This window comes from Palaemon carinicauda, chromosome 19 (assembly GCF_036898095.1).
Source record: "Palaemon carinicauda isolate YSFRI2023 chromosome 19, ASM3689809v2, whole genome shotgun sequence".
Lineage (NCBI taxonomy): Eukaryota > Metazoa > Arthropoda > Malacostraca > Decapoda > Palaemonidae > Palaemon > Palaemon carinicauda.
This window is the reverse complement of record NC_090743.1, coordinates 59,123,892-59,149,194: the sequence shown is the minus strand read 5'-3', so window position 1 is coordinate 59,149,194 and position 25,303 is coordinate 59,123,892. Positions and strand designations below refer to the sequence as shown.

The window sequence follows — 25,303 nt, the reverse complement described above, 5'->3', positions numbered from 1 at the left end:
AGAGGAGCCCTTAGTGCGGCCTCCCTCACGAACGAGAGACGTCAAGACTGATCTTGCAGCTGCTCAGTCCCTTGAGCGTAGCTACAGAAGCGACCGCTCAGCCCCGAGAGCATAGTCGCTAGTACCATGGTCCGGCCTTGCAACCGCTCAGCCCCTTGAGCAAGTCACAAGGGTGGTCGTTCAGCCCCAAGAGCATATCCGCCTAAGGACCAGGGAAAGGTAAGAAGGGAAGTTAACTAACTACCCTGGAAGCGAACCTCCTTATCGTTCTAGGATGCACTGAAGAGCTGACAGTAGTCACGGGGTAACTTCTAAGAGAAGGGAACGCCCCTGACGATGACCTAGAGAGACGGCGGCGACAGCAGACTCTCCAGGCATAAACAGGACAGCTCATGCTTTGAAGGCACACAACAGTTATGAAGAAACAGCATTGTAAACTGGAAAATAAAAAAAGAATAATTATGTAACAGAAATTCCCCCGGGTGAAACTCCGAAGAGAAACCCCGAGGGAAAGTAAAACATAAGAACGAAAGTCGGTATGCGCCCTCCTCCCCCACTGACATGCATGGGTGAGGGAGGGGACGAAAAACTTAACAAAAACAGAAATTATAACATTATAATTATGCAACTGACTTTGAATGTTCCAAGGATCACAGACCCCCGAAGGGACGTGGTCCCCGAGCTGAAAAGTTAAAAATACAATTATATTCATAAAAATAATTGAGACAAATAAAACGAAATAGCGACTCAGTCTGAGAAGCTATTGTAGGCGTAGTACGGAGTAAGAGGTGAACGACCTCGAGAGAAGGGCCGTACTCCACGAAGGCAACCATGGTGGCCTAGGAGTGAACGGCCGTGACCAAGAAGAGAATCGTGGTGGCCTAGGCTAAGCCGGCAATCACTCTCATAGAGGTACACAACACACACCGCACAAAACCGAAAGCAAAGGAAACTTACTATTTTCTATACACAAAAATATATATAAACATCAATAATGTTTAAATATATTAAGTATAAGAAAAGGTAAGTTAAAAAGACAAAACAATAATGGCCGTCAAGTGAGGATGGGAGCGGAGACATCCGATCGCCATCCGAGCCAAAAGTAAAGTGAGCCTTTCACTGGTGTGTGTGAGGGGGAGGGGTAGCAAGCTACCCCTCCCTACCCCCCGCTAACTAGCGGAGGGGTAGTAAACCCTCGTTAAAATTCTTATGGCTCGTCATTCAGCTACGCCGAAGTAATTACCCCATGTAAATAGCATGGTTTGTATTTCAGTTACGGCACAAATATACAAAAATAAAAAAAACAGAGATACCGTTACAGTGTACGCGCATGTGTGATACACGTGTGGTACACGCATGTGTTTTTGCCCATCATCGATAAATCAAAAGAATTGGCAAAGCAATTGTCAGTCAACAAATAAACATATCAGCCAGCCACACAGGATATTTGGAATTTTAAATAGTTGCGAACTACATAAGATACATTAATCACCCACCAACCAAACCAAAGACATAAACACTTGAAAATGTACATGTGTAATAGTCATATATTACATGTTTAAAACACATGACGTAATACGTCATTGTGGAAGTAAAAGCTAGCGTGAGAATTGCTGTAGTCAGACAAGATCATAACAGGATGCGATTTGCATATCTCAGCAATGTAACATTTTTATGAAGCATAAACACAAATACAAACCGTGTGAAAGAGTTGTGTTGCCACCGGATGCAGGTGTCTTCCTATACTAATGTAGAGTTTACATTCTGTGTTTAAATGCTGAGATAACTGTCTAAACGATATCTGTGATATCGATATTTTAGCCAGTTCTTATCAATACTTCATATGGAATGGTCATCCGACCAAACCAGCTATACTCCTGTGATGGAGATGTTAACACTGTTGTTTTTAAAGAATAAACCATTTTAAAGTTAACTTGATTGACTTTACTTGAAGATGTAACATCCCAACAAACATACTCAATGTGTGTTAACAACAGTAGCACACTAATAAATGGTGGCAGCGGTAAAACTCTAAGAATCAGAGAAAGATCTTCAAGAATCAACGAATAAAACTTAAGAATCAGAGAAAGATCTTCAAGAATCAACGAATAAAACTCTAAGAATCAGAGAAAGATCTTCAAGAATCAACGAATAAAACTCTAAGAATCAGAGAAAGATCTTCAAGAAATCAACAGTAATGAATCTACAATTTTGACTAAGTATCATAGTCCATCGAAGAAGGAAACATTTAATGAATGTTATACATACAAACTGATGAACTGGATCTTCAATCAACATCCTAAGAAAACCAAGGACTGACGTTCAACGCTTACAAAACATATCCAGGAAGCACTACATTCAACGGAAATCGGACCGAAAACATTCACCCAAACATCAAGAGAGAGAGAGGAAATCGGACCGAAAACATTCACCCAAACATCAAGAGAGAGAGAGGAAATCGGACCGAAAACATTCACCCAAACATCAAGAGAGAGAGAGAGGAAATGACGACATCACACTTCGCCATATAAGCCGAAGCTAAGTACAATTTTCTTATTAATTTCAGTATTAAGCAGTTAAGTGTAGTTATCACGAGTCGTTAGTCCATTATTACTGGGGTGAGTGGTTTGCTAATCTTCTATTTTCCTTTCATTTTTTTCTCTCTTTGTGCTAATTCCGTTTTCTTTCAGAAATTCTCAGGAAATATCTTTGTGTTCCGTTTTCTTTTAGAAATTCTCGGGAAATATCTTTGTGTTCCGTTTTCTTTCAGAAATTCTCGGGAAATATCTTAGTATTAGTAGCATTGTTTTGGGGAATTTTGTTATAATCTTTATCATTGAGTGCTTATGCGTTTACGCAGTGGACGTCTGTATTCATATAGATATTTTGATAGAATTGCAAGGGGTCGAAGAGATAGAAAAAGAAATACCGTAATCATGACGCCCCATGTGAGCCCCACCCCTGGACCTAGTAACGCAGGACAGATAAACCCTCTCCCGATTGTGACGCTTGTAAATGCCAGGTCAGCAATCCTTCCTTTTCAGGGTCGGGTTAATGGGTTCTTGCCTCAAAATGTGGAGTCATGGATTTCATCCGTCGATGCCCATTTAAATGCCAAACAAATTGTAGACCCTTTTGTACAATTACAAGAAGCTAAAAGTTTTATAGATTTTTCTAAGGGGGATGCGAGTGCGTATTTAAGAGGTGTTTCATTTCAAGAGGCAGTTACCTGGGATGATTTCAAAGTTAGGTTACGCGCGGTCTATGGGGGTGAAGAAGCCTTGGATGTAGTATTAACGTTAAGAAATACACTTAATCAAGCCACTATGACTCGGCTTAATGTTATTGAGAGAGCAGCTCTCATAGCTGATAGGCTTAATGAATATCAAGATATTTTAGGTAATTCCACTTGGGTTACTAGAGATAACATCTCCGTGAAAGATTTTTTACGATTAATGTATTTAACTTGCATGACACTTATGTTGCCTGAAGATTTAGTGCGGTGTTCTGATAAAAAGTTAACGCCTGCAAGTACGGAATTGGATGTATATAAACAGATAAAGAAACACATGTCTAAGTGTCCTGACCTTGATCCCGTGTCAACTCAAGTTTTTGCAAAAAATGAAACAAAGCCACAACAAGTAAATGTAGTTAATAATAGTCAAGTTGCGGGAATGACGTGTTATAATTGCAAACGTCAAGGTCACTTGATCGCGGACTGCAGAACGAAATTCTGTTCGATACATAATAGTTCAACTCATTCATATAGTCAGTGCTACTCGCGTAAGACACAACAGAATCCTAGAAATACACAGTCAATACCACAGTCAGTTCCATATGGAAATAAAAAGAAAAATCCTCATTTTTATAAGAAGAAACAGCCAAACGTCAATGTAGTTCAGAATCCCAAACAAACAAACATTTCTTCGAATAACGCTGAGCCTGGGTCATCAAACCAGACCTCGCAAGGTCAGACTAATTTTCAGAATGTGCAGAGCAAAGCAAATACCACATAATTAACTCCAGTGGGGAAGAGAGTGATGTTGGGTCAAGGTCATTCATGTCAACATCAGTAGTATTGAATAATCAATTTAATGTTTTATCAGATCATTGTGAGGCAATAGATTTTCCTATGAAACACACGACCAAATTAAGTAAATCAGTGCATGCTCCCGTAGATTTGCAACAAATTCATACAATAATAAGCCAAAATGAGTTACGACCAACATTATATGCTGTAAATTTAGAACACAAATCCTTTACGTTATTTTTTGACTCTGGTAGTCCACGTAATATCATGGATTTGAGGACACATCATTTGTTGTTTTCGAACTTTCCGATAGAAAAATCCGGAGTGAGACTCTCGGGTATAGGAAATAATGAATTAAATGTAATAGGCATAACTCATGTTCAGTTCAAGGTCGGTAAGCGCACGTTTGCCAATATATTTGTTGTTGTACAAAACATTGATATGTATCCAGCTGTAATTATAGGATACCCATCTATGGGAAATCAAAACATTATCTTAGCCCCTGCGTGTATATCAAAGGAAAATTCTATAAGTCTTCTAATACCTTAAAATCAGTTTTGGATAAAAAGGAGACGACAAATGTAACCGTAACGTACGTTGAAGAACCAACAACTTGTCTCACTAATAAAAAAATAATATACGCGACCCAGCAGAATTCTCGTTCACCCGTAATAGCATATTGCACGCAATCTATCGAGCCAAACGTACCTTCGAATTTAATAGTGCAAGTAAAGAAAACATTACCGGGATCTGAAATATTAATCCTTTCCGACACTTTGAAAACTAACGGATTGTCTGTCACACAAGCTATTTAGACAGTAGGCTCACATCAACAATGTAATATTGAAGTCTGTAATCATTTAAATACCACTTTAGTTATTCACAAAAATCAACATATCTTGGATGTAGAAGTTTATAAACATCGTATTCTTACCGTTGCTGAAATCAATCACGCTCAATCAGTTGCGGATGAATCCCTTTTGCAATCTATTAAAAATAAAATCAATAAAGACATTCAAGACGAAGAAATTCAGCAGAAAATTTTTGAGCTTTTAACTAAATATCATGATGTTTTTTCCACTACGGATGGATCCTTAGAAAAAACAGATGTGATCAAGCATCATATAAGGTTAAAGGACAAGCAGAAAATTATCTATGTACCCTCGTACAGACTCCCTATGAAATTTCAGAATGAAATAAATGATGAAGTAGGTAAAATGCTAGAAGAAGGAGTCATTAGGAAATCGAACAGCCCTTATAATTTTCCATTAATAGTTGTACCGAAAAAAGATCGAACATGGCGTATCTGCGTAGACTTCCGTCGTCTAAACGAGGAGACGATCCCTGATCGATTCCCAGTGCCATGTACTGACGATATTTTGTCTTTGTTAGGTCAGAATAAATATTTTACCGGTTTGGACTTACTTAAAGGCTTTCACCAGATATCATTAGAAGAAGATAGTATCCCATACACAGCCTTCAGCACAGCCAGGGGACATTATGAATTTTTACGGATGCCTTTTGGTTTACGTTGTGCTCCCATAACATTTACAAGAATGATTAACATAGTGTTTGGAGACTTGCTAGGGGATATATTGCATGCCTATATGGACGACCTTGTAATCTTTTCCAACACCTTAGAAGAACATCTACGTAAATTAGAACTAGTACTACAGAGACTAAGACAACATAACTTAAGGGTAAAGATTAGTAAGTGTGAATTTTTCAAAACAGAATTGATATATTTGGGTTTCATGGTGTCAAGCCAAGGTCTTAAAGTAGTCCATGATAAGGTGTCGGCTATCCGTAATTTTCCCATACCTACTAATGTCAAGGGAATACAGCAATTTCTGGGTTGTAGTGGATATTACAGGCGTTTTATACGCAACTATTCAATAATAGCCGCTCCCTTAACTGATCTTACGAAGAATGGCGTAGATTTCATATGGTCTGAGCAGCATCAACAGGCATTTAATACCTTGAAAGATGAACTGTGTAGTTCTCCTATCTTAAAATTTCCTGACATCGGTAAGGAATTCTTCATTGCAACAGACGCCTCAGACTTAGGAGTAGGAGGGGTATTGCTTCAGCAATATGATAAACAATTTTTCCCGATAGCTTTTTATTCTCGAAAACTGAGAACTTCCGAAAGTAAGTATGCAGTAATAGACAAGGAAGGGCTAGCTATTGTTAATTCACTAGTGCATTTTAAGTTCATAATATACAGTTATCACGTTAAGGTTCTTACTAACCATAAACCACTAACCGAATTCTTTAAAGGCTTCAACCACAGCCCCAAACGAACTCGGTGGCATTTGATCATTCAAGACTTTGGCGCGAGAATCGGGTATTTACCTGGGAAAGCAAATATCATTGCTGATGCATTATCACGCAACCCCGTGTCATCTTGTACGGAGCCTTTAGCTGAATTAATAGATATATCAACATCCATGCCTATTGTTAAAACGATATCTGAACAAGAAGATTTGGGCTGGAGCGCTGAATTATTACAGACTGACCAAAGAAAAGATCAGAAATTAGAAACAATTATAAATGCTTTGAAAAGCAATCATAAGGAAAAGGGATATATAAAGCATAAGCAGCAGAATTATATAATCAAAGATAATATTCTGTGTAGGACCGTGACAAGGAAAACCCGCAATAAACCACATGTAACTAACGACCAGGTAGAGGTACCAATCTCACTTATTTCCACTGTCCTGGATTGGTTGCATGCAAATCCATTACATGGACACCCGGGGTTCTCATTAATGTCATAGAAAGCCAAATCATTGTTTTATTGGCATACGATGCTTACAGATATAAAAAAAACACATAGCTAATTGTCACACATGTCAGGAAAACAAAGGGCATACGAAAACACCTGTCAGCCTAGGGGCTTATCCCGTGCCCAATCAACCCTTTGAAAGAATACATTTAGATTTGTTAACAGGATTTTACGAGTCAGACAGAGGAAATAAGCACCTCTTAGTAATTGTAGATGCTTTAACTCGATATACAGCGCTTAAAACTAAAACTGCGATTGAATGCGCTAGGAAGTTTTACGAGTGTTACATTTGTAAACATGGAATTCCACACATGATAATCTCAGACTCGGGTGGAGAATTTAATAATCACTTTCTTACCTCATTGTGTGAATTCCTTAGCATAAAGAAAATAAATACCATGATATATCACCCGGAGTCGAATGGGCTAGTGAAAAGAGCAAATAGGAAGGTTTTAAATATATTAAGAGTAACACTAGGGGGATCAGACCCCAACTGGGATATTGCAATACCTGCGGTACTGAGTACTCTGAATCATTCATATCATACAGTATATCAATTAAAATGTCACCACATGAAGCATTGTATGGTACCCCAGTTAGAACGCCTTTCCACGTATTAACGCCTACAACTAATCTATCAAATCCTTTAAAAGAATGTATAAATACAAGCAAAAGTCATTTTGATATCCTTCGAAAGAATTTAGAAGAATCACAAATCATAATGAAAAGGAATCATGATAAAATAGCGAAGCCAACTAAAACATATACCGTGGGTGATAATGTATACATACAGGTAAATGTACGTAAAGGACTCAATTATAAACTAACACCTAAGCTTGAAGGCCCATTTAACATTTTGGAAACATTAACGGACAATAGGTTTAGAGTTCAAAACGTATCCCAACCCACTGATGAGAGAATCGTACCATTGGCTCACATAAGAAATTAAAAAGGTTTGGCCAGAATTGGAGATTGTTGAGGGGTATGGCCCCCATCTTCTCCGAGACGTAGAGTTTCCCATTCATCAAGGACATGAACTCCGCATACCTCCAAAGGTTGGTTTCAGAGCATTGAGGCAAGTCAGAGACTCTGGGCCGCTTGTAGGAGCCGCGAGAAGCGGCTGCGCGGTGTGCTTCCCTGACTTCCTTTCTCATCTCAAGCTGTTCCTTGCGGAAAACATCCATCATCTGCTGGATCTGCGCCATGAACTCTTGGCCCGTGGGGAACAGCGGGGCTGGTTGAGGGGTTGGAGCCGATGAGGTTGACAGCACAGGCTGAAATGCCGTCACAGACAGTAGAGGGTCTTCCGTCTCTGTTGAACCAGATTCTTCCTCCTCCTCGGGTGGCTGGGCCACCTCTTCTTCAGGGTCTTCTTGAAGGAGATCCTTTTCAGTGTCCGAGGACACCTCTGACATCCTTTCCTGATGGATGTCCATGCCTTCTAGAGCCTTATTGATGTCGGTCTCTATCGCTAGTTGTATTCAGGAAGGCTTGGGCCGTGCCTGGGGCACAACCGCATCAGATGTTGCCATAGGGAATAGCAGGCTTCAAATGGTGTCGCTTGGTAGGTAAGGTCCCGGAGAGTTCTTCTGGAACCCTCTTACCCACTTCCGAAGCGTTTCCCTCGCAGCATCCCTCGACTCCGTCGTCTTGGGATCGCCGAAACCCTCGGTCATCAAGGCCGAGCAGACATTGCAACCCTTGGGGTCCCAGTATCTCAGGGTTTCAGTTGCGATGGAGCAAGAGGTATGAGACCTGCACATGTTGTGGCCACAAAAGTTCTTACTTTTGTGGTTGCAGTACACGACTGCACACTTCACCTTGAGCTCCTCCTGTAAGGAAAGAAAGAGTGAAATGAGTATGGGGTAATTTATCACACTGATAAATCAATTACATGCATTAATAATAGATCTTACTATTATAATAATAGCTTAGGATAGTAAGCTAGAAAAGAAATAGGAAAGACACATCTGCATTTCCTGTGTAGACAATTGCTGTGACCTCCCTCAATATTGATATTTAAAATTTCCTTATTAGGGAAATATAGGGTGGAATAGCTCTAGAACATAGAGTTGGAGTCAGTGTATACTAGCACTAACTTCTCCAGAAGTGAATATTAATACTGTAGAGTAAGAATATTATGTCCTGATGCTCTAAGATCCATCAGGATATTGAAGGAATACTTCACTTCAACCATAAAGCGGTCTCAAAATGGGCTGTGAAAGGGAACACAGAATATGTTGGAAATCATACTACTGTATATTATATACTGTAGTTTTCTAACTGCTGTATCTACTATACTGCAGAAATACTGGCTACTGTATAGTCTTAGATTATAGTTCTGCCGGCTAGGATAGTACCTGGTGGCACTAGCCGACAGAGAGAGAGAAAGCATGGAGAGAAGGGCTACCATATTATTATAGTTTAGTACAATAATTTAGGGTTATAGGGACTACTATCTCTACTGCCTTCTTTGCAGAATGAGGATTCAAATGGAAGGGGAAAGAATGTATTAATTCGAGCTTCCATCCAGCCACAATATCTGTTGCCAGCTGTACTGCCGGTTCCAGGGTATGTGGATGGCAGTCCAAGAGAGGACTAAAGAATACTTAAAGTTATACAGGGTCTCCCACCGGCAGCCGTCATGGCCAGCACAACCTTTCCCGGAGCCTTGCTTCCGTTAGGGGGAAGGTCGAACCGGCAATCTAGCCGCCTTTGTAGGAGTCAGGCCGGCATCGTAATCAGCCCGGCAAGCGGGGAGATTGTAGAATACCGGCCACAGAAGGGGAAGAGAAAGAGTCTTATATTTTGCATAGAAAGCAGGCGGTACGTCTGCCTCCTACTGTCGGCAGCAAAACAAGGAAACATAGATTCCTATGCCGGCGCCATTTTGGGTGGCAGAAGAATAACCATTCCTCAGCCTAAGACATTGCCAGATATAAGACATGTCTTCTAGACCACAAGGGAGAAGGTGGGGGGTAACTGTACTACCACTATCGGTTGTGGGCTAGGGAAGCCGGGCTTCCTATGCCGGCAACTGTAAAACCAGCAGGGGAATGACTAATCCCCCATCGGTACAGTTGTCGACAACAAGACTGAATACTCTGAGTTACTGTCGTATCTCAAAGCCGGGATACTCACCGGCAAAGAGGATAGACAGAAACACCATCCCAGTCAAGCCGGAATACACTACTCTATGACCAGACCAAAGATAGGGTGGCCGCCTAATGGCAGCACCCAGAGGGAAGGAAGGGTTTATCCTTAAATCACTAAAAGAGACGAGTATCGAATTATGCTAGTAATTCTAAGAGAGGGAAGGAAGGGTTTATCCTTAAATCTCTAAAAGAGACGAGTATCGAATTATGCTAGTAATTCTAGGAGAGGGAAGGAAGGGTTTATCCTTAAATCTCTAAAAGAGACGAGTATCGAATTATGCTAGTAATTCTAGGAGAGGGAAGGAAGGGTTTATCCTTAAATCTCTAAAAGAGACGAGTATCGAATTATGCTAGTAATTCTAGGAGGGGGAAGGAAGGATTTATCCTTAAATCTCTAAAAGAGACGAGTATCGAATTATGCTAGTAATTCTAGGAGAGGGAAGGAAGGGTTTATCCTTAAATCTCTAAAAGAGACGAGTATCGAATTTTGCTAGTAATTCTAGGAGAGGGAAGGAAGGGTTTATCCTTAAATCTCTAAAAGAGACGAGTATCGAATTATGCTAGTAATTCTAGGAGAGGGAAGGAAGGGTTTATCCTTAAATCTCTAAAAGAGACGAGTATCGAATTTTGATAGTAATTCTAGGAGAGGGAAGGAAGGGTTTATCCTTAAATCTCTAAAAGAGACGAGTATCGAATTATGCTAGTAATTCTAGGAGAGGGAAGGAAGGGTTTATCCTTAAATCTCTAAAAGAGACGAGTTTCGAATTATGCTAGTAATTCTAGGAGAGGGAAGGAAGGGTTTATCCTTAAATCTCTAAAAGAGACGAGTATCGAATTATGCTAGTAATTCTAGGAGATGTCCTATATCCTATTGAATTCATAAAACAATACAAGAGGATAAATAGGGATAACGTTACTAAAGTATACTAAAACGCATTAGGCTAGCCTAACTCGAGTCGGGATCTTGGCTACGCAATGTCACCGAGGCCCTATCGTATACTATATGAACGTTCACCAGAAGAGGAAATATTACATGTGTAATCTTATCTTCACTAGTATAATTTGCCTAAATAGCTATAATTCATTAAAGTTAAATACCAGGGATGTTATACTACTAACTAAATAAAGCATTTATGGCGTACAACAGCGGTCCAAAATGGCCGCCTCTGGTGAAGGCTCTGCTCCACTACACACATCTAAATTATGATAATTTAACTGTGAGAAGGGAGCCAAAAAAATTATACAAAGGAAAGATTAAATACTCAACTTTCCAGAGGATGAAGATGCTGGAGATTGCATGGTAATAATCCTTGAAATAGTAACAAAACCGAGAACAGTTGGGAGATACACCATGCTTAATTTGCTACTACAAAAGGAATAGTTTACGTAGTACTGCGGGAAGGGGGATCCACCGGGTAACCTTGATGATGGCTCCCCTTCAATTTCACCACTCTTCCCCCTCAGAGCGAAAACTCTATTCGGGGTGAAGATTGCCATGTGCCGTATCAAGAAATACATCCCCTGATATTATGTGATATCCTTAAGAGTTATTTTAAGGATACTCGCACCAGGAGCTAGAACTCTGGAGACCTGTGGTCAATTCTCTGGGAGTATCACTGTAGCCAAATATCCCTTAGAAAGCTGCCTAAAAGAACCTTCCATCAGGACGACATGGCTGAGCCCAAAAATTACTTTTATTTCACGTGTAGAGTTTTCAGCCCTCTGGAAAGAGTACAGTTTTTTATTTTTTTTTTTTTTACATTTAGTGTCGGGAATTTCGAACTGATCAATCAAAATTCCCGCCATTTAACTCCACCTACGTTGCGTCAAATTGGAGGGAGAGGAGAGAACTCGCGGGCGAATGAATGTGGTTCAAGACGAGAATGTTTTAGAACCAAAAGAGCAACCGCCTGGTAGGGGAGGCGCTGAGGCTAAAGAAATCGACCACTTGTAATTTAAGATTAAGAAATATAATGTCATTTTATTGTAACATGATAAAAAAATCCAATCTAGAAATTTAGGTTCAGGAAAAAATGCGGGAAAAAGGTGACGTCGGGGGTTGCAGAGGCCAGCTCTGCCTCTTTGATCCGACGTCCCCAACCACAGTAAGTCCTTAATTGTTCTCTCTCCCCCCCTATTGTACCCAGGTCAGTTTCCATGTAGGTTTTGCTAGAGTTGTGTAAAATTTGTATCTATAAATATTTAAATCGATCCTTGTGCCAGGGGATCAATGTTGTCTTGTAAAATACGTAAAAAGGTCTCGGTATGGCGTTTATCGAGGTAACTTACTAAAAGTTTAATTAATTTTGCTTAATTTTGAGTCCGGTACGGACTTAGTTTTTTTTCAGTAACGCATGTGGTCATTAAGTCAAGTGTCTCTTTGTATGTCGAGTAAAGGTTTATTTTTTATATTTCTCTCGTATTAGATGATTATTTTTATAATAAATTTGTTAAAATATAGCCATATTCTACTTAATTTCTGAATGGTTTTGAGAGGCTAGCCTCTTCAAGGCCTTGTGATCCGCCCAGTACATCGGGCAACTTAGTAAACCGGTGAAATTTCACCACATTTGGTCCTTCGAACCGGATCACAAGCGCTTCCCAGAGCCGGACAGGACTAAATTAGAATATGAGCTTTTGAGGGTGGGAGAGAAGTAACAATTAAAGGTCGTCTACGTCCCGATGTGCGATCGCCCACGTGGGTCAGTTTCTTTGAGTCCCTTCCTAACGTAAAATTACCTTTCTTTCCTTGCTTTGCCAAACCCCCCCCCCCCAAACGTAAAGTAAAGTTAATTAAGATGGCGGTGGCCACGATCGTGCACATCGAGGCGTCGATGGGCCTAATAAACGACTTACTTAGCGAAACGCAAAGAGCTCTATTAGAGACCTACTCTGAGTCCGTTTACCAGAATTTGGTAACGGAGTTGCAGGTAGAAGTCCGACAGCTAAGAGAGCTATACAAAAGCCAGTGTGTGAAACTAGAGTCTAGTATTGAAGCCCGAATCAGGAACACATTAGGTGAAGCTACACGCGCTTCTACCCTACTGCATAATAGGATAGACAAAATGAAAAGCACTTCAACGGGGAATGTTGCCCTCCCCAGGTTGAAGCCGCTGCCTCTCCCCACGTTTTTAGGGGAAGTGCAAGAGTATGCATCGTACCGTGAGCTCTTCACAATCCACGTGGATCGAAGAGCGGATTTAGACGAAGTGTCTAAATTTACTTATTTATTGGGGACGTTGGGCAAAGAGCCACTTAGAATCATCAAATCTCTAAGTGTAACCGCCGCGAACTATAGTGTAGCATTAGACCTATTAGATAAGCAATATGGCAACGTGCACCAGACACTCGTGATTCTGCACCGTAAATTAGCCAACATCTTTGTGCCGTCACTAAACCCAGTAGAACTCAAAAGGTTCCGTTTTGAGTTGACCATCATAATTGAACAAATCAAAAGACTGAGTACCAATGACATAGGCCAGGGCATGGTCATGAGCCTCATTAATCAAAAATTGTCAGAGGGAAAGCTCTACCGCAAAGTGGTCGAGCATTTGAGAAAATGTGACTATACGTTGGACGAGTTTTTTGAGGCAATAGACTTTATTGTGAGAATGCTAGAAGACGATGCGTTGCAGAGAGGCGACAGTCTTGAGAGTGACAAAAGACCAGACAGTAGTGTAAGACCGAAAACCCATCCCATCCACAATAATTCCTGCCCATTTTGTAGCGAACGGCACCCGCCTCACGGATGTCGCCAAGTGACTGACGTAGCTGCTAGACGTCGCATTTTGCTGAAAAGGGGTCTTTGTTTTAATTGTACGAAATCAGGTCATCGTAGCGATAAATGTCCCGTTTCAAATTCCTGTAGAAACTGTAATGCTAAGCACCACACTGCAATTTGCGATGCGGGTAGACCGCAATCGATCCCTAGTCATAGTAATAGTCAAACAACGACGTCCCGCCCCGTAGTGAATGCGACGCCTCAGCAGCCCGAAACTTCCCCCCGACCACCCAAGACTAAAGTAGAAGCTAAACCATGCACAAGCGCAAAGATCGCGCAGAGGTCTGATGTGGACCTCCCATGCACTATCTTGCCAACAGCCATGGCAGGTATTCAACAAAAGCAAGGTAGTAAACGAGTCCGCCTATTTCTCGACTCAGGAAGCCAGAGGAGCTTCATCTCAGCAAAAATTGCCCGTCAATTAGGCCTACCGGTGGTAGGACGAGTATCCTTAAATATAGCTCCGTTTGGTTCCGAGGAAATAAGCGGACAATACGATGTAGTAAGTTGTAGGGTTGAAATGGGGAAAAGAATCGTGCGTATGAAGTTAGTGGCACACGAACACGTGGACGTCCCGATACATAACGCGGGTTATGTAAAGGTCAGACAGCATCTGTTGAGCAAGGGAGTCACGTTAGCCGATCCAGCCAACAAGTCAGATGTGTTGAAGAATGTCCACGTGTTAGTAGGGGCTGACTACTTTAGTTATTTTGTAATAGGCATGGAGAGAGTGGATGGGATCAATCTCTTCCTGACGCATGATGGCATGTCGCCATATGGGAAGGTGCCGCAGTGGCTACTGCAAGGGGAGAGGGTCGAACAAGTAAGAACGTTGAGAGTGTGCAGAATCACGAACGAGCCATATCTGTGTGATGTAGACGAGTGGTGGCGTTTAGACCGTGTTGGCATCGCCCCATCTGAGCAATACACTGTTCGCGAGGCCGAGGCCATGTGAAAGGTATCGCAAAGCGTTGTGAGAAAACCTGAGGGATATCAGGTTAGCCTACCATTCGGGTCGGATGCTAGGCCAGAAACAAATTATCGTAACGCTGTGGCGCAGTTAGAGTCGTTGCAGACCAAATTCAGAAAGGATAGGAAATATTTTGAACAATATCAGGGAGTGATAGACAGATAAATCGAAGCAGGTTTTATATCTAAGGTGAAAGATCCCATAGTGGAAGGTTATTACATGCCACACTTTGGAGTCCGGAAAGACAGCCGTACCACCCCCCTTAGAATCGTGTTCAATGCCTCGGCAAAGTTGGAGTCCGGAAAGACAGCCGTACCACCCCCCTTAGAATCGTGTTCAATGCCTCGGCAAAGTCAAAGGGTTGTAAGTCATTGAATGAATGTCTCTTACCTGGGCCCAATTTGGTAGAGGTAGCATATAGTTTAATCATAAGGTTTAGGTTGAACCGATATGCCATGTTAGCCGACATAAGTAAAGCATTCCATCGTGTTTTGTTAGATCCTCGTGATGCCAAATACACACGATTTCTGTGGCGCGAGGCAGCTGGTCGAGCGCTTACCTTCGCCTTTAGAGTCGTGGTGTTCGGCATCACAGCTAGTCCATTTTTGCTACAACAGATATTAAATTGTCATTTTAAAGAGGAAGGCCGGCCAGATTTAGTAAAATCTTTTTATGTCGATAACTATCTGGCCACATTTAAGGATTTAGAACATATGAGGCAAGAGCAGGAGTCTGTTAATAACATCTTAAAAGGGGCGGGTATGCCATTGGAAGGGTGGGCAAGCAATCATTTGGCCTTCGATAGCGAGAAACAGTGGAGTGAGCCTGTGAGTGTGAACGTGCTCGGGCTGTGATGGGCCCGGGACGTGGACAGATTGTGTGTGAAAGAAAGTAAGAAGATCTGTGAGTTGGGGGAGGGATGGGTGCCTACAAAGCGTAGGGTACTTTCCCTGTTAGTCTCAATTTACGATCCGATAGGTTTGATAAGCCCATTATTTGTAAAGGGAAAACTTTTCCTCCAACAACTATGGGAGGATAATGTAGGTTGGGATGACGTGTTAGGAGAAGAAAAGGCTAAACAGGCAAGTGAATTGTTGAATGATTTGAAAGCGGTGAGCGACATCACCTTTCAAAGATCGATAGGCAAAAGGGGTTTAGAACTCCATGTGTTCACCGATGCCAGCAGTAAGGCATATGGAGCAGTGGCATATACCAGGGACGATTGCAAACGGGTAAGTTTGATTACAAGCAAAATGAGGATCACTCCGAAAGGGATGAGCAAACTGACGATCCCCTTGTTGTTAGGCAGCAGATTAGCAAGAACTCTCAAGGAACTGATCGAGCCACGAGAAATAGTAATGTGGACTGACAGCAAGGTAACGTTGGCATGGGTAGCATCTCCCGATGCCAGGTCTCATAAAAATGTGTTTGTTTCTAACAGAGTGGCGGAGATTGTTTTTATTCAGAAGGTTTGTAGCTTCAGTCTGAACCATGTCCCTAGTCATCAGAACCCTGCCGATATCCTATCCAGAGGTGCGACGACTCGACAATTGCAAGTTAACTCCCTGTGGAGGAACGGTCCAGAATTCTTCAGGACCACGGGAAAGCCTGTTCCTTGCAAGGAGGAAGATCCGCTACATCAAACTCACGTAGTAGCGGCGGTACAAGAGTTAAGGGGGGAGATGTGTCCTACCCCCCCCCAGGCGAGAATTGGGACATCCTGAAAAGGGAAGTAGGGTTCCAATTCTTGTTGAGAGTAGTCAGATGTAGAGTTATGGTCTTTAGATTTTATATGCCATGAACTCTGGTTCTTTTAAAAACATATTTGACTGTTCACTTTTAAGTTTCCTTGTTTAATATTTTAATATAAAGGTATAACATGAAAAATTCTATTAACTTGAAATATATTTACAGACTGAAACAAACAAAATTAACAAACTTCATGTTTAACACCAGGAATCATAATAATATATAGATATATTGAACATCTAGCACGTATAATCAGGATCAGGAAAAGTACTGCACTTGATTACAGTCTGACGAAGAATCACTTGTGTCAAGATGAAATATTTCAAGATCCAATGACCAAGAGTCTAAGGTTTAGGACCAAGTATGCAGAAGACTGATCCAGGTCTAAGGACAGATCCAGGTCTAAGGACTGATCCAGGTCTAAGGACTGATCCAGGTCTAAGGACTGATCCAGGTCTAAGGACTAATCCAGGTCTAAGGACTAATCCAGGTCTAAGGACTAATCCAGGTCTAAGGAGTTCTGCAAAATATAAACATATTTACAGCTAAAAACTTTATATAATATAATTGATTTCTTGACTGCAGAAGATGCAGTCAATTGCACAATGAAGTGAAACATTGAAAACATTGTTTAAACATTTTAAGCTTTTAACCACATGTTGACATATTACATTTCCAATTCACAAACAATCTTCATTATTTATACAGTATACACTTATAAACACTTAATCACTTTAACACACGACATTATATAATACACTAATACATGAAACTATTTATGAAAAGGTGTCTTTTTAGTACTTACTGTTATGGATGGCTAGGTGTCAGGTAGTGATTAGAGAAATGCCGGGGACTCTCCATGTTAAGAAAGAAAAACAAATCAAGGACAACCAAATAAACAGAAATAACTTCTTTAGTCCATGGAGTGAAAACATAGCCAAGAGATGGCAGCACAGCATTTCTCGACATCAGACTAATTTTAAAGTTTGCAAAAATAGAACGGAATCCATTCAGTATTGTTGTTCTGGTAGAGCAGAGACATTATTTGCCTTCAGTTTATGCATACTTGGAGGGCGGAGTCAGACCCCCTCGTGAAGTTGTCAATTTTGTAAGACAGTTGAATTTAGTAATGAAAGATAGACTCATTTGTACTAGATGACGAGTGTCCAAGTTAGAAGAAATTAATCAGTTAGTTCTCTTGCCAGCCAAAGGGCGCTTAGTTAGGGTTTATTTAAGATATTTACACCGTTTGCATTTACATTGTGGTGTGAATACTCTAATGGGTATCTTTCGACAGAAATGTTGGGCGGCGGGTCTGCGTTCTATTACCAAGCGGGTGGTAAAGGAATGTATGGAGTGTTGGCGCGCCTTCCAGTCTTCGTCGAAACAGCCACCACCACCACCCCCCCCCCATACCGAAGGAAAGAACAACCCTCGAGAAACCCTTTACAGCAGTTGGAGTGGACCACACAGCAGCCACACAAACTGAAACACAGCCAGGGTACATCCTGATAGTAACGTGCATGGCCAGTAGGGCCGTGTATCTCGACTTCTGTCCCTCCTTGGAAGCAGAAGAATTCGTCTTGGCTTTAAGGCGATTCTGCGCAACGCATGGCGCCCCCCAATACATCACCTCTGATAATCACCAGACGTTCAAAACCGCCAGCCACCTCCTGCAGGGACTCTACGAAGAGAATGAAGTCCAGCAGTTCCTGAGGAGAACGGGAATATAATGGAGGTTTCAGACTCCCAGAGCACCTTGGAAAGGTGGATTCTTCGAGCGGCTGATAGGGGTGACGAAGCGAACCCTCCAGATAGCCCTCGGCCAAAAGTATCTACCGAACGCCCACGTATTGACACTGGTGAAAGAAGCAGAAGCCGTAGTGAATAATCGCCCGCTTATGTACAGCGGCGACGGATGCAAGGATGAAGTCCTCACCCCTTCCCATTTGTTAAGAGGACACCCAGTCCTCCTCATGGCACCGCTCTTACCGGACGAGCACCTCAACACGACCTTCACCTCCCGGAGGCTACGTGATCGTTATTTGAAACTAACAGACTCTTTGAAGGCGTTCCGCGAGAGGTGGAGAAAGGAATATTTGAGTGCCCTGAGAGCCCGACACGACTGTCAGTCCGGGGAACCCTCCAAGCTGCACCCTGGAGACATCGTGTTGGTAAGACAAGAACATCAAAGAAGAGCTACGTGGCCCCTTGGACGTGTTGTAGAAACGTATCCGGACGACGACGGCGTCGTGCGTTCGGCCAAGTGTTGTTTGAGGGAGTCGAGTCACAGCGAGCTGTTAGCCATCTGGTTCCCCTGGAAATTACCCCCTCTGCGGAGGATGATGGAGACGGAGACGACGATAGAAAAGAGGGTGTGTAAAGTTCGACAGACGGAATGCCAGGGATCATGGAGACGTCTGGGGACAACCAGGAATTGACTCCGGCTGCGACATCCCAACAACTGGCCACAGAGACCGTCGACAGTGACACTCATGACGAGAACAATACGTTCAGTGCGAACAGTGAAGGTGAAAAGGAATCGAAGCAGACGAACGTTAAAAAACGTTCTGTACGCCCACTGAGAAGGGCGGCTGCGAAACAACGAGAAATGATGGATCGTCTGCTAAAGGGTGACAGTCTATGAAATGTAGCTGCAAACAGTAAGTGAGAGAGGGAGTGTCTCCCTGGTAGGTAGGGAGGTGGAGTTTGTAAGGTGTGCATGAATCTGCGGAAGTTGGAAGTGCGTAGGGCGTGGAGAACAGGGACGGGATGGTCTCTCGTGCGTACAGACCGAGCGTTGCACAGAACCAGCCCCCTCCCTCTTGTACCCCATCAAGTAATAGCCTGTATGTAGCAGCGCTATATAAGTATCGATTAATGTGAGTAAAGGCAGACTGAACTTGGTATTGTGTGAATACATTTCAATTGCTATTTTCTGATTGTCTTAGGCCCATTGCCTAATTGCCTTTACATTTGAATTGTTATGTATGCATCTCCATTGCTATTTTTTGCCATTTTCTGATTGTCTTAGGCCCATTGCCTAATTGCCTTTGCATTTGAATTGTCATGTATGCATTTCCATTGCTATTTTTTGCCATTTTCTGATTGTCTTAGGCCCATTGCCTAATTGCCTTTGCATTTGAATTGTCATGTATGCATTCCCATTGCTATTCTTTGCCAATTTCTGATTGTCTTAGGGCCATTGCCTACTTGCTTTGCCATTTGAATTCTGTAATATGTATGTGTACATTACCGCTAATTTCTGCTGTTCCATTTGATTCCTTATATGTATTATACACGAGTACATTTCAATTGCCAGGCCCATTGCCTGATTTGAGCTGTTGTATGGGTACATGTAGATTATTAATTTGTGTTTATTGCCCCGGGGTAACATTACTGTGTGTTGTACATTATGCGTACTCTGTTCGAGTCGTTGCGGAGCGCTACGCAGCGAGCCTAACAGAGTCTCAGAGTAAGTCACTCCCCCCACCCCGAGTCCAGCCTTGTCCAATTGACCGACGTTTCATCGCTCCTTATTTTGGGGCGTGGAGGATGTCGGGAATTTCGAACTGATCAATCAAAATTCCCGCCATTTAATTCCACCTACGTTGCGTCAAATTGGAGGGAGAGGAGAGAACTCGCGGGCGAATGAATGTGGTTCAAGACGAGAATGTTTTAGAACCAAAAGAGCAACCGCCTGGTAGGGGAGGCGCTGAGGCTAAAGAAATCGACCACTTGTAATTTAAGATTAAGAAATATAATGTCATTTTATTGTAACATGATAAAAAAATCCAATCTAGAAATTTAGGTTCAGGAAAAAATGCGGGAAAAAGGTGACGTCGGGGGTTGCAGAGGCCAGTTCTGCCTCTTTGATCCGCCGTCCCCAACCACAGTAAGTCCTTAATTGTTCTCGACGTCCCCAACCACAGTAAGTCCTTAATTGTTCTCCCCCCCCCCTATTGTACCCAGGTCGGTTTCCATGTAGGTTTTGCTAGAGTTGTGTAAAATTTGTATCTATAAATATTTAAATCGATCCTTGTGCCAGGGGATCAGTGTTGTCTTGTAAAATACGTAAAAAGGTCTCGGTATGGCGTTTATCGAGGTAACTTACTAAAAGTTTAATTAATGTTGCTTAATTTTGAGTCCGGTGCGGACTTGGTTTTTTTTTCAGTAACGCATGTGGTCATTAAGTCAAGTGTCTCTTTGTGTGTCGAGTAAAGGTTTATTTTTTATATTTCTCTCGTATTAGATGATTATTTTTATAATAAATTTGTTAAAATATAGCCGTATTCTACTTAATTCCTGAATGGTTTTGAGAGGCTAGCCTCTTCAAGGCCTTGTGATCCGCCCAGTACATCGGGCAATTTAGTAAACCGGTGAAATTTCACCACATTTAGGGTGAAGGTAGTTGAACTACGTCATCAGATTTGCCTTGGGTGATAGTACTCCTTTTCCTGCCCCGTTGATCTTTGCTTACTGACGTAAGGAGACTCCCGGAACACAAATTAAATAAAATCACAATTTCTCCAATATATATATATATATATATATATATATATATATATATATATATATATATATATATATATATATATATATATATATACATAGGTAGATAGATAGATAGTGTGTGTGTATGTGTGTATGACCATTTATGTAGAGGATGAGAATGTACGGTCAGCAATTAGCCTGATGGTAAAATATTTTACCGCATCCATACAAGACGTGGCTATATGTTGGCTACATATTATTTTTTCAATTACCGCTAATGCTCTTAATGCGAATAACATTCTTCTGCAAATGAAATTAACACGTTGTAAATTTTAAGGGAAACAGGTTTTTGCCACTAAATGAAAAAATATTCATGATAGCTGTGGTAAATACTTTCAAAACGTGGGGATATATTTAGTCCTGTGTTAATTTTCTTCCCCGTCTCTTATGTCTTCTTGAAACCATTTTGAAGAGTGGGAAAAGTTGCTATTTTCTATATGATTAATAATAGTAATCCTAAGTAACAGAGAAGCTCACTTTGTCATCTTTCTTCTTCTCGCCAGTTCTGATAATATGCTTGACTTGTTCTTGTTCTTGTTGTTGGGCGGAGGGATTTGCCTTTCCATCGGCACCTCCTTGGATTTCTTCTTTATTCTAATTCTTTTATTTTCTCTCTTTTTTTCCACATTTGATAGATATATTCTTTTCTTTTCTCTATTCCTTCTTTCTTGAACAGCACGTTTCCTATTATCTTCTTCTTTTCTTCTTCATACGGCTGTTGCAATTCCACTATTTTTCTTCTTTCGTCGCTGAGGTCTGGACACTCAAGAATGAAGTGGGCGAGGTCTTCATTAACTGCCCCACATAGTTTGCATTCTACCCTACCTCCTGCTTCATGTCTTCTCCTATCGTTTAATTTCAAACAGTTGGCCCTAGCTCTATACATAATAATAGAATTAGGTTTGTTGTCATAAAACATTTCTTCTCCTATTTGCCCTTTTTCTTGTTCGTATATTTCTAAACTATTTTTCTCTTTTATCTCATCCCTCCACTTTTTACCATCTACTTCTCTAATTATGGCCTTAAGCTCTTCTCTTCCCATTCTCCTAAAGGTTCTATCGTTCATTTCCATATCTTTAATCCATTTCTTAGTCTCTTTCATCCACCTGTTATTTTCATTTTCTTTCATTTCTTCCAGAATTGTCTTCAGCAAATCATTTCTCCCCTCTTCTATCCCTTTCACAAACCTTAGCCCTCCTCCTGCTATCCTAGTCTTCATTTCGGACATTCCTATCTCTCCCCGTAGTGTTGCTACTGCTGCATATGATGGTGCTCCCAAAATTTTTCTTCCTACTCCGTTTTCAATCTGCTGTTATCGTTTTATTTCACTTTCAGTTATGTTCATTACTGCCGTGCCATACAGTATTCCGGGTAAGGCTACATTTTTCCAATATGTTTTTCCTATTAGTATTTTGTGGCAGCTTTTCGCAATAATTGAGTAGGTTAAGTTAGCTAGCTTTTCTGCCTTTTCCATCATTTTCTTCTTTTGTTTTTTAAACATATTTCTTTTCCCTTCTATCTCTATTCCTAAGTATTTTATGCTATCTGTTACTTTAATACCCTCTATTTCTTCCGGTTTTTCTTTCATATTATATATGATTATATGACTCTTATTTTTTTTTATTTCTAGCCCACATTCTCTACATATTTCTACTAGTATTTTTATGTTTGCTTCTGCATCTACTATATTTTTTGCTACAATTAGACCGTCATCTACAAAGAACAATGCCCTAATTTTTATTATTTCATTTTCAAAGCATTTTCCTTTTTTTCTAATTCATTTATTATTTTATATGTAATTAGTTTAAATAGAGTAGTTGACCCCGTACATCCCTGTTTTATCCCACTCGTTACTTCAAATTCTTTATCCAATTCATATCCTATGTTTATTTTGGTTTTGTCTCCTTCGTAGATTTCTTCCAATGTATTTATTACATTTGGGTGTATTCTATATTCTTTCATAATTTCTATTTTTTTTCCTCTTTATTGAGTCATATGCTTTCTTGAAATCTATTGAAATTACTATTAAACTTTCCTTCCTTTTGTAGCTTTCTTCTACACAGTATTGTAAAATAAATATGTTGTCTTCTACTCTTCCTCCTTTTGTGAACCCGGCTTGCGTTTCTTTCATCTCCATATTTCTCTCAAGGTGTTCTTCTATCTCATCTTTCATGAGGGCCATAAATATTTTGTATGAGGCATTTGTAAGGGCAATCGGTCTTAGATCTTTTACTGTGGGTTTCTTTACCTTTTTTATCATTTTTGTTTTAGACTTTTTCCACTTTTCGGGCTTGTTCTTCTCCTCGGTTTCATTTTGAAGGCACTTTGTCATTATTTCCAAACATTTGCTGTCATTAGCTAAAGTTTTATATAATTCTGGTTTCGGTTCATCTGGACCTGCTGCCTTTTTATTTTTCATTTTTCTTAAAATTTTCTTAACTTTCTCCTCTGTTAACTTGGGAATATTCATTGGTGTTATCTTTCTTGTTATTGGTGATATCATATCCATGTGCTCTCTTATTTCTATAGGGAATGAGTGTCCTAATGAATTTTCTTCTTTTTCTATTTCCTTTAATTTTTTTTATATAACTTTGTCTTTCTTCACTATTCCATACCTCTTTCATTTTATTTTCGTGCATTTTATAAATGTTTTCCCCCCACAACCTATCTATTTGTTCCTCTGCTACTTCTTTGGATAGTTTTTCCCCATTTTCGTCATATAATTGTATTTCTTCTTCCTTTTCCTTTTTCCCTTTTAGTTTGTCAATATTTTTGAATATCTTGTTCCTATCCTTCCTTACTTCACTAGCCTTCTTCTTTTCATTTTCCCACATTGCTTCCCTTATTATAACCTGCGTTCTCTCTTTTTGTTGTTTATACAGCAGGTATCATTTTTCTCTGTTAAGTTTTTTTCTCTTTTTTTTATTTCCTCTCTGATTTCATTTGTCATCCACTCTGGTTCTATCTTTGCTTTCTCTTCTCCAGTTGTTCTCCGTCTGTACTTTGCTTGTAGCTTTCTTTTTGCTGCCTCTTCTACAACTTCATCAAATTCATCCATCCTTGTGATTTCTCTGCTCTCTAGATTATTTTTTAATTCTTCCCTGTATTCCCTAAGACTTTCTTCGTCTGTTTTGTAATACATACTTTCTTTCCAAAATCCTTTTTTGTAGTTTTCTATCTTCGCTTTTACGCTGACCTCTACCTCAATCAGATTATGGTCAGATATATCTACTTTATCTTTTTCTTCATCTATGTTCATCTCATCGAAGTATTCATACATTTCTTTATTAACCAACACCAAGTCTGTGGCACTTCTTTGATCACCTCTCTCCCATGTATATGTTCCTTTGCATTTCTCATCTACATTTAATAATATAAGGTTTTTATTGTTTATTACCTCGAGTATTTTCTTTCCATTTTCATTCTCCTCTTGGTATCCCAAGAAGCCTACTGTAGATGACCATTAAAATCTCCCATTATAATTAGTGCTTCATCTTCCTCTATTTTTTTCTCTAGCTCTGCTCGTATCACTACGTTTCTTTCTTTACCTTCCCTATTCCCGCCACAATCCATATATACTACAATAAGTCTCACTTTCTTTTTAAGGATATTCCCTTTTAAATCCAATATATCTAAGTTCTTCGAATTAACTTTTTCCATTTCTATATCCTTGTCGTCTTTGTATATCACCATTAACCCCCCTCCTTTTTTATCCTTAAAGTCCCTCATACTCTCCTTCTTAATTGTACCATCACTTATATTAATCTTATATATTTTTTTGTTGTGTTTCAGTTAGCACTACTATGTTGATATCAAAGCTATCGTTTAGGAGACTCTCCATTTCCATGTATTTTTGCTTTGTTAAGCCTTGTATATTTATCATTTTGAAACTAATTCTCTTATTCTTTTCCGTTGGTCTGTCGCGTGATCCGTATTCATTCCTTTTTCTGTTCCCCTTTTGCATTTCTTGTGGTCCTATCTCTACCTCCTTTCTCTGGCCCCCTGTTCTCTGAGGAGTTTCTCGTTTTTTATCATCCAGCCATTCTCTCCATTATTTTGTTTTTCTTTGAGCTCTTCCCTAAATTTTGCCATAGCCTCTCTTTCCTTTTTCGTCATTTCCTTTGTTATACCTACTCTTTTTTTCAAAGGATTTTGTTCATGTTTTAGTTTCTTAGCACTTTTTAGGATTTTCCACTTCATTTCTTCATTCTTAAATTTAATAAGCACTGGCCTAGGTCGTCCCCTCCCCCCCCTCATTTCGCTTCCCTATTGACTA

General features: G+C 40.4%; 2 protein-coding genes across 2 annotated transcripts; both read right to left on the bottom strand.

The window, feature by feature from the left end:
• Positions 1 to 22,975: 22,975 nt before the first annotated feature.
• On the bottom strand, positions 22,976 to 23,446 carry LOC137659009 (uncharacterized). Its single transcript, XM_068394110.1, has one exon. The coding sequence runs from the start codon at positions 23,444 to 23,446 to the stop codon at positions 22,976 to 22,978; it is 471 nt and encodes a 156-aa protein (XP_068250211.1).
• A 426-nt stretch (positions 23,447 to 23,872) lies between these two features.
• On the bottom strand, positions 23,873 to 24,756 carry LOC137659008 (probable inactive protein kinase DDB_G0270444). The gene is made up of 2 exons (XM_068394109.1): positions 24,576 to 24,756; positions 23,873 to 24,387 (listed from the first exon to the last, which is right to left on the bottom strand). Exons 1-2 carry the CDS (start codon positions 24,754 to 24,756, stop codon positions 23,873 to 23,875), a joined length of 696 nt encoding a protein of 231 aa, XP_068250210.1.
• Between the last annotated feature and the right edge of the window lie 547 nt (positions 24,757 to 25,303).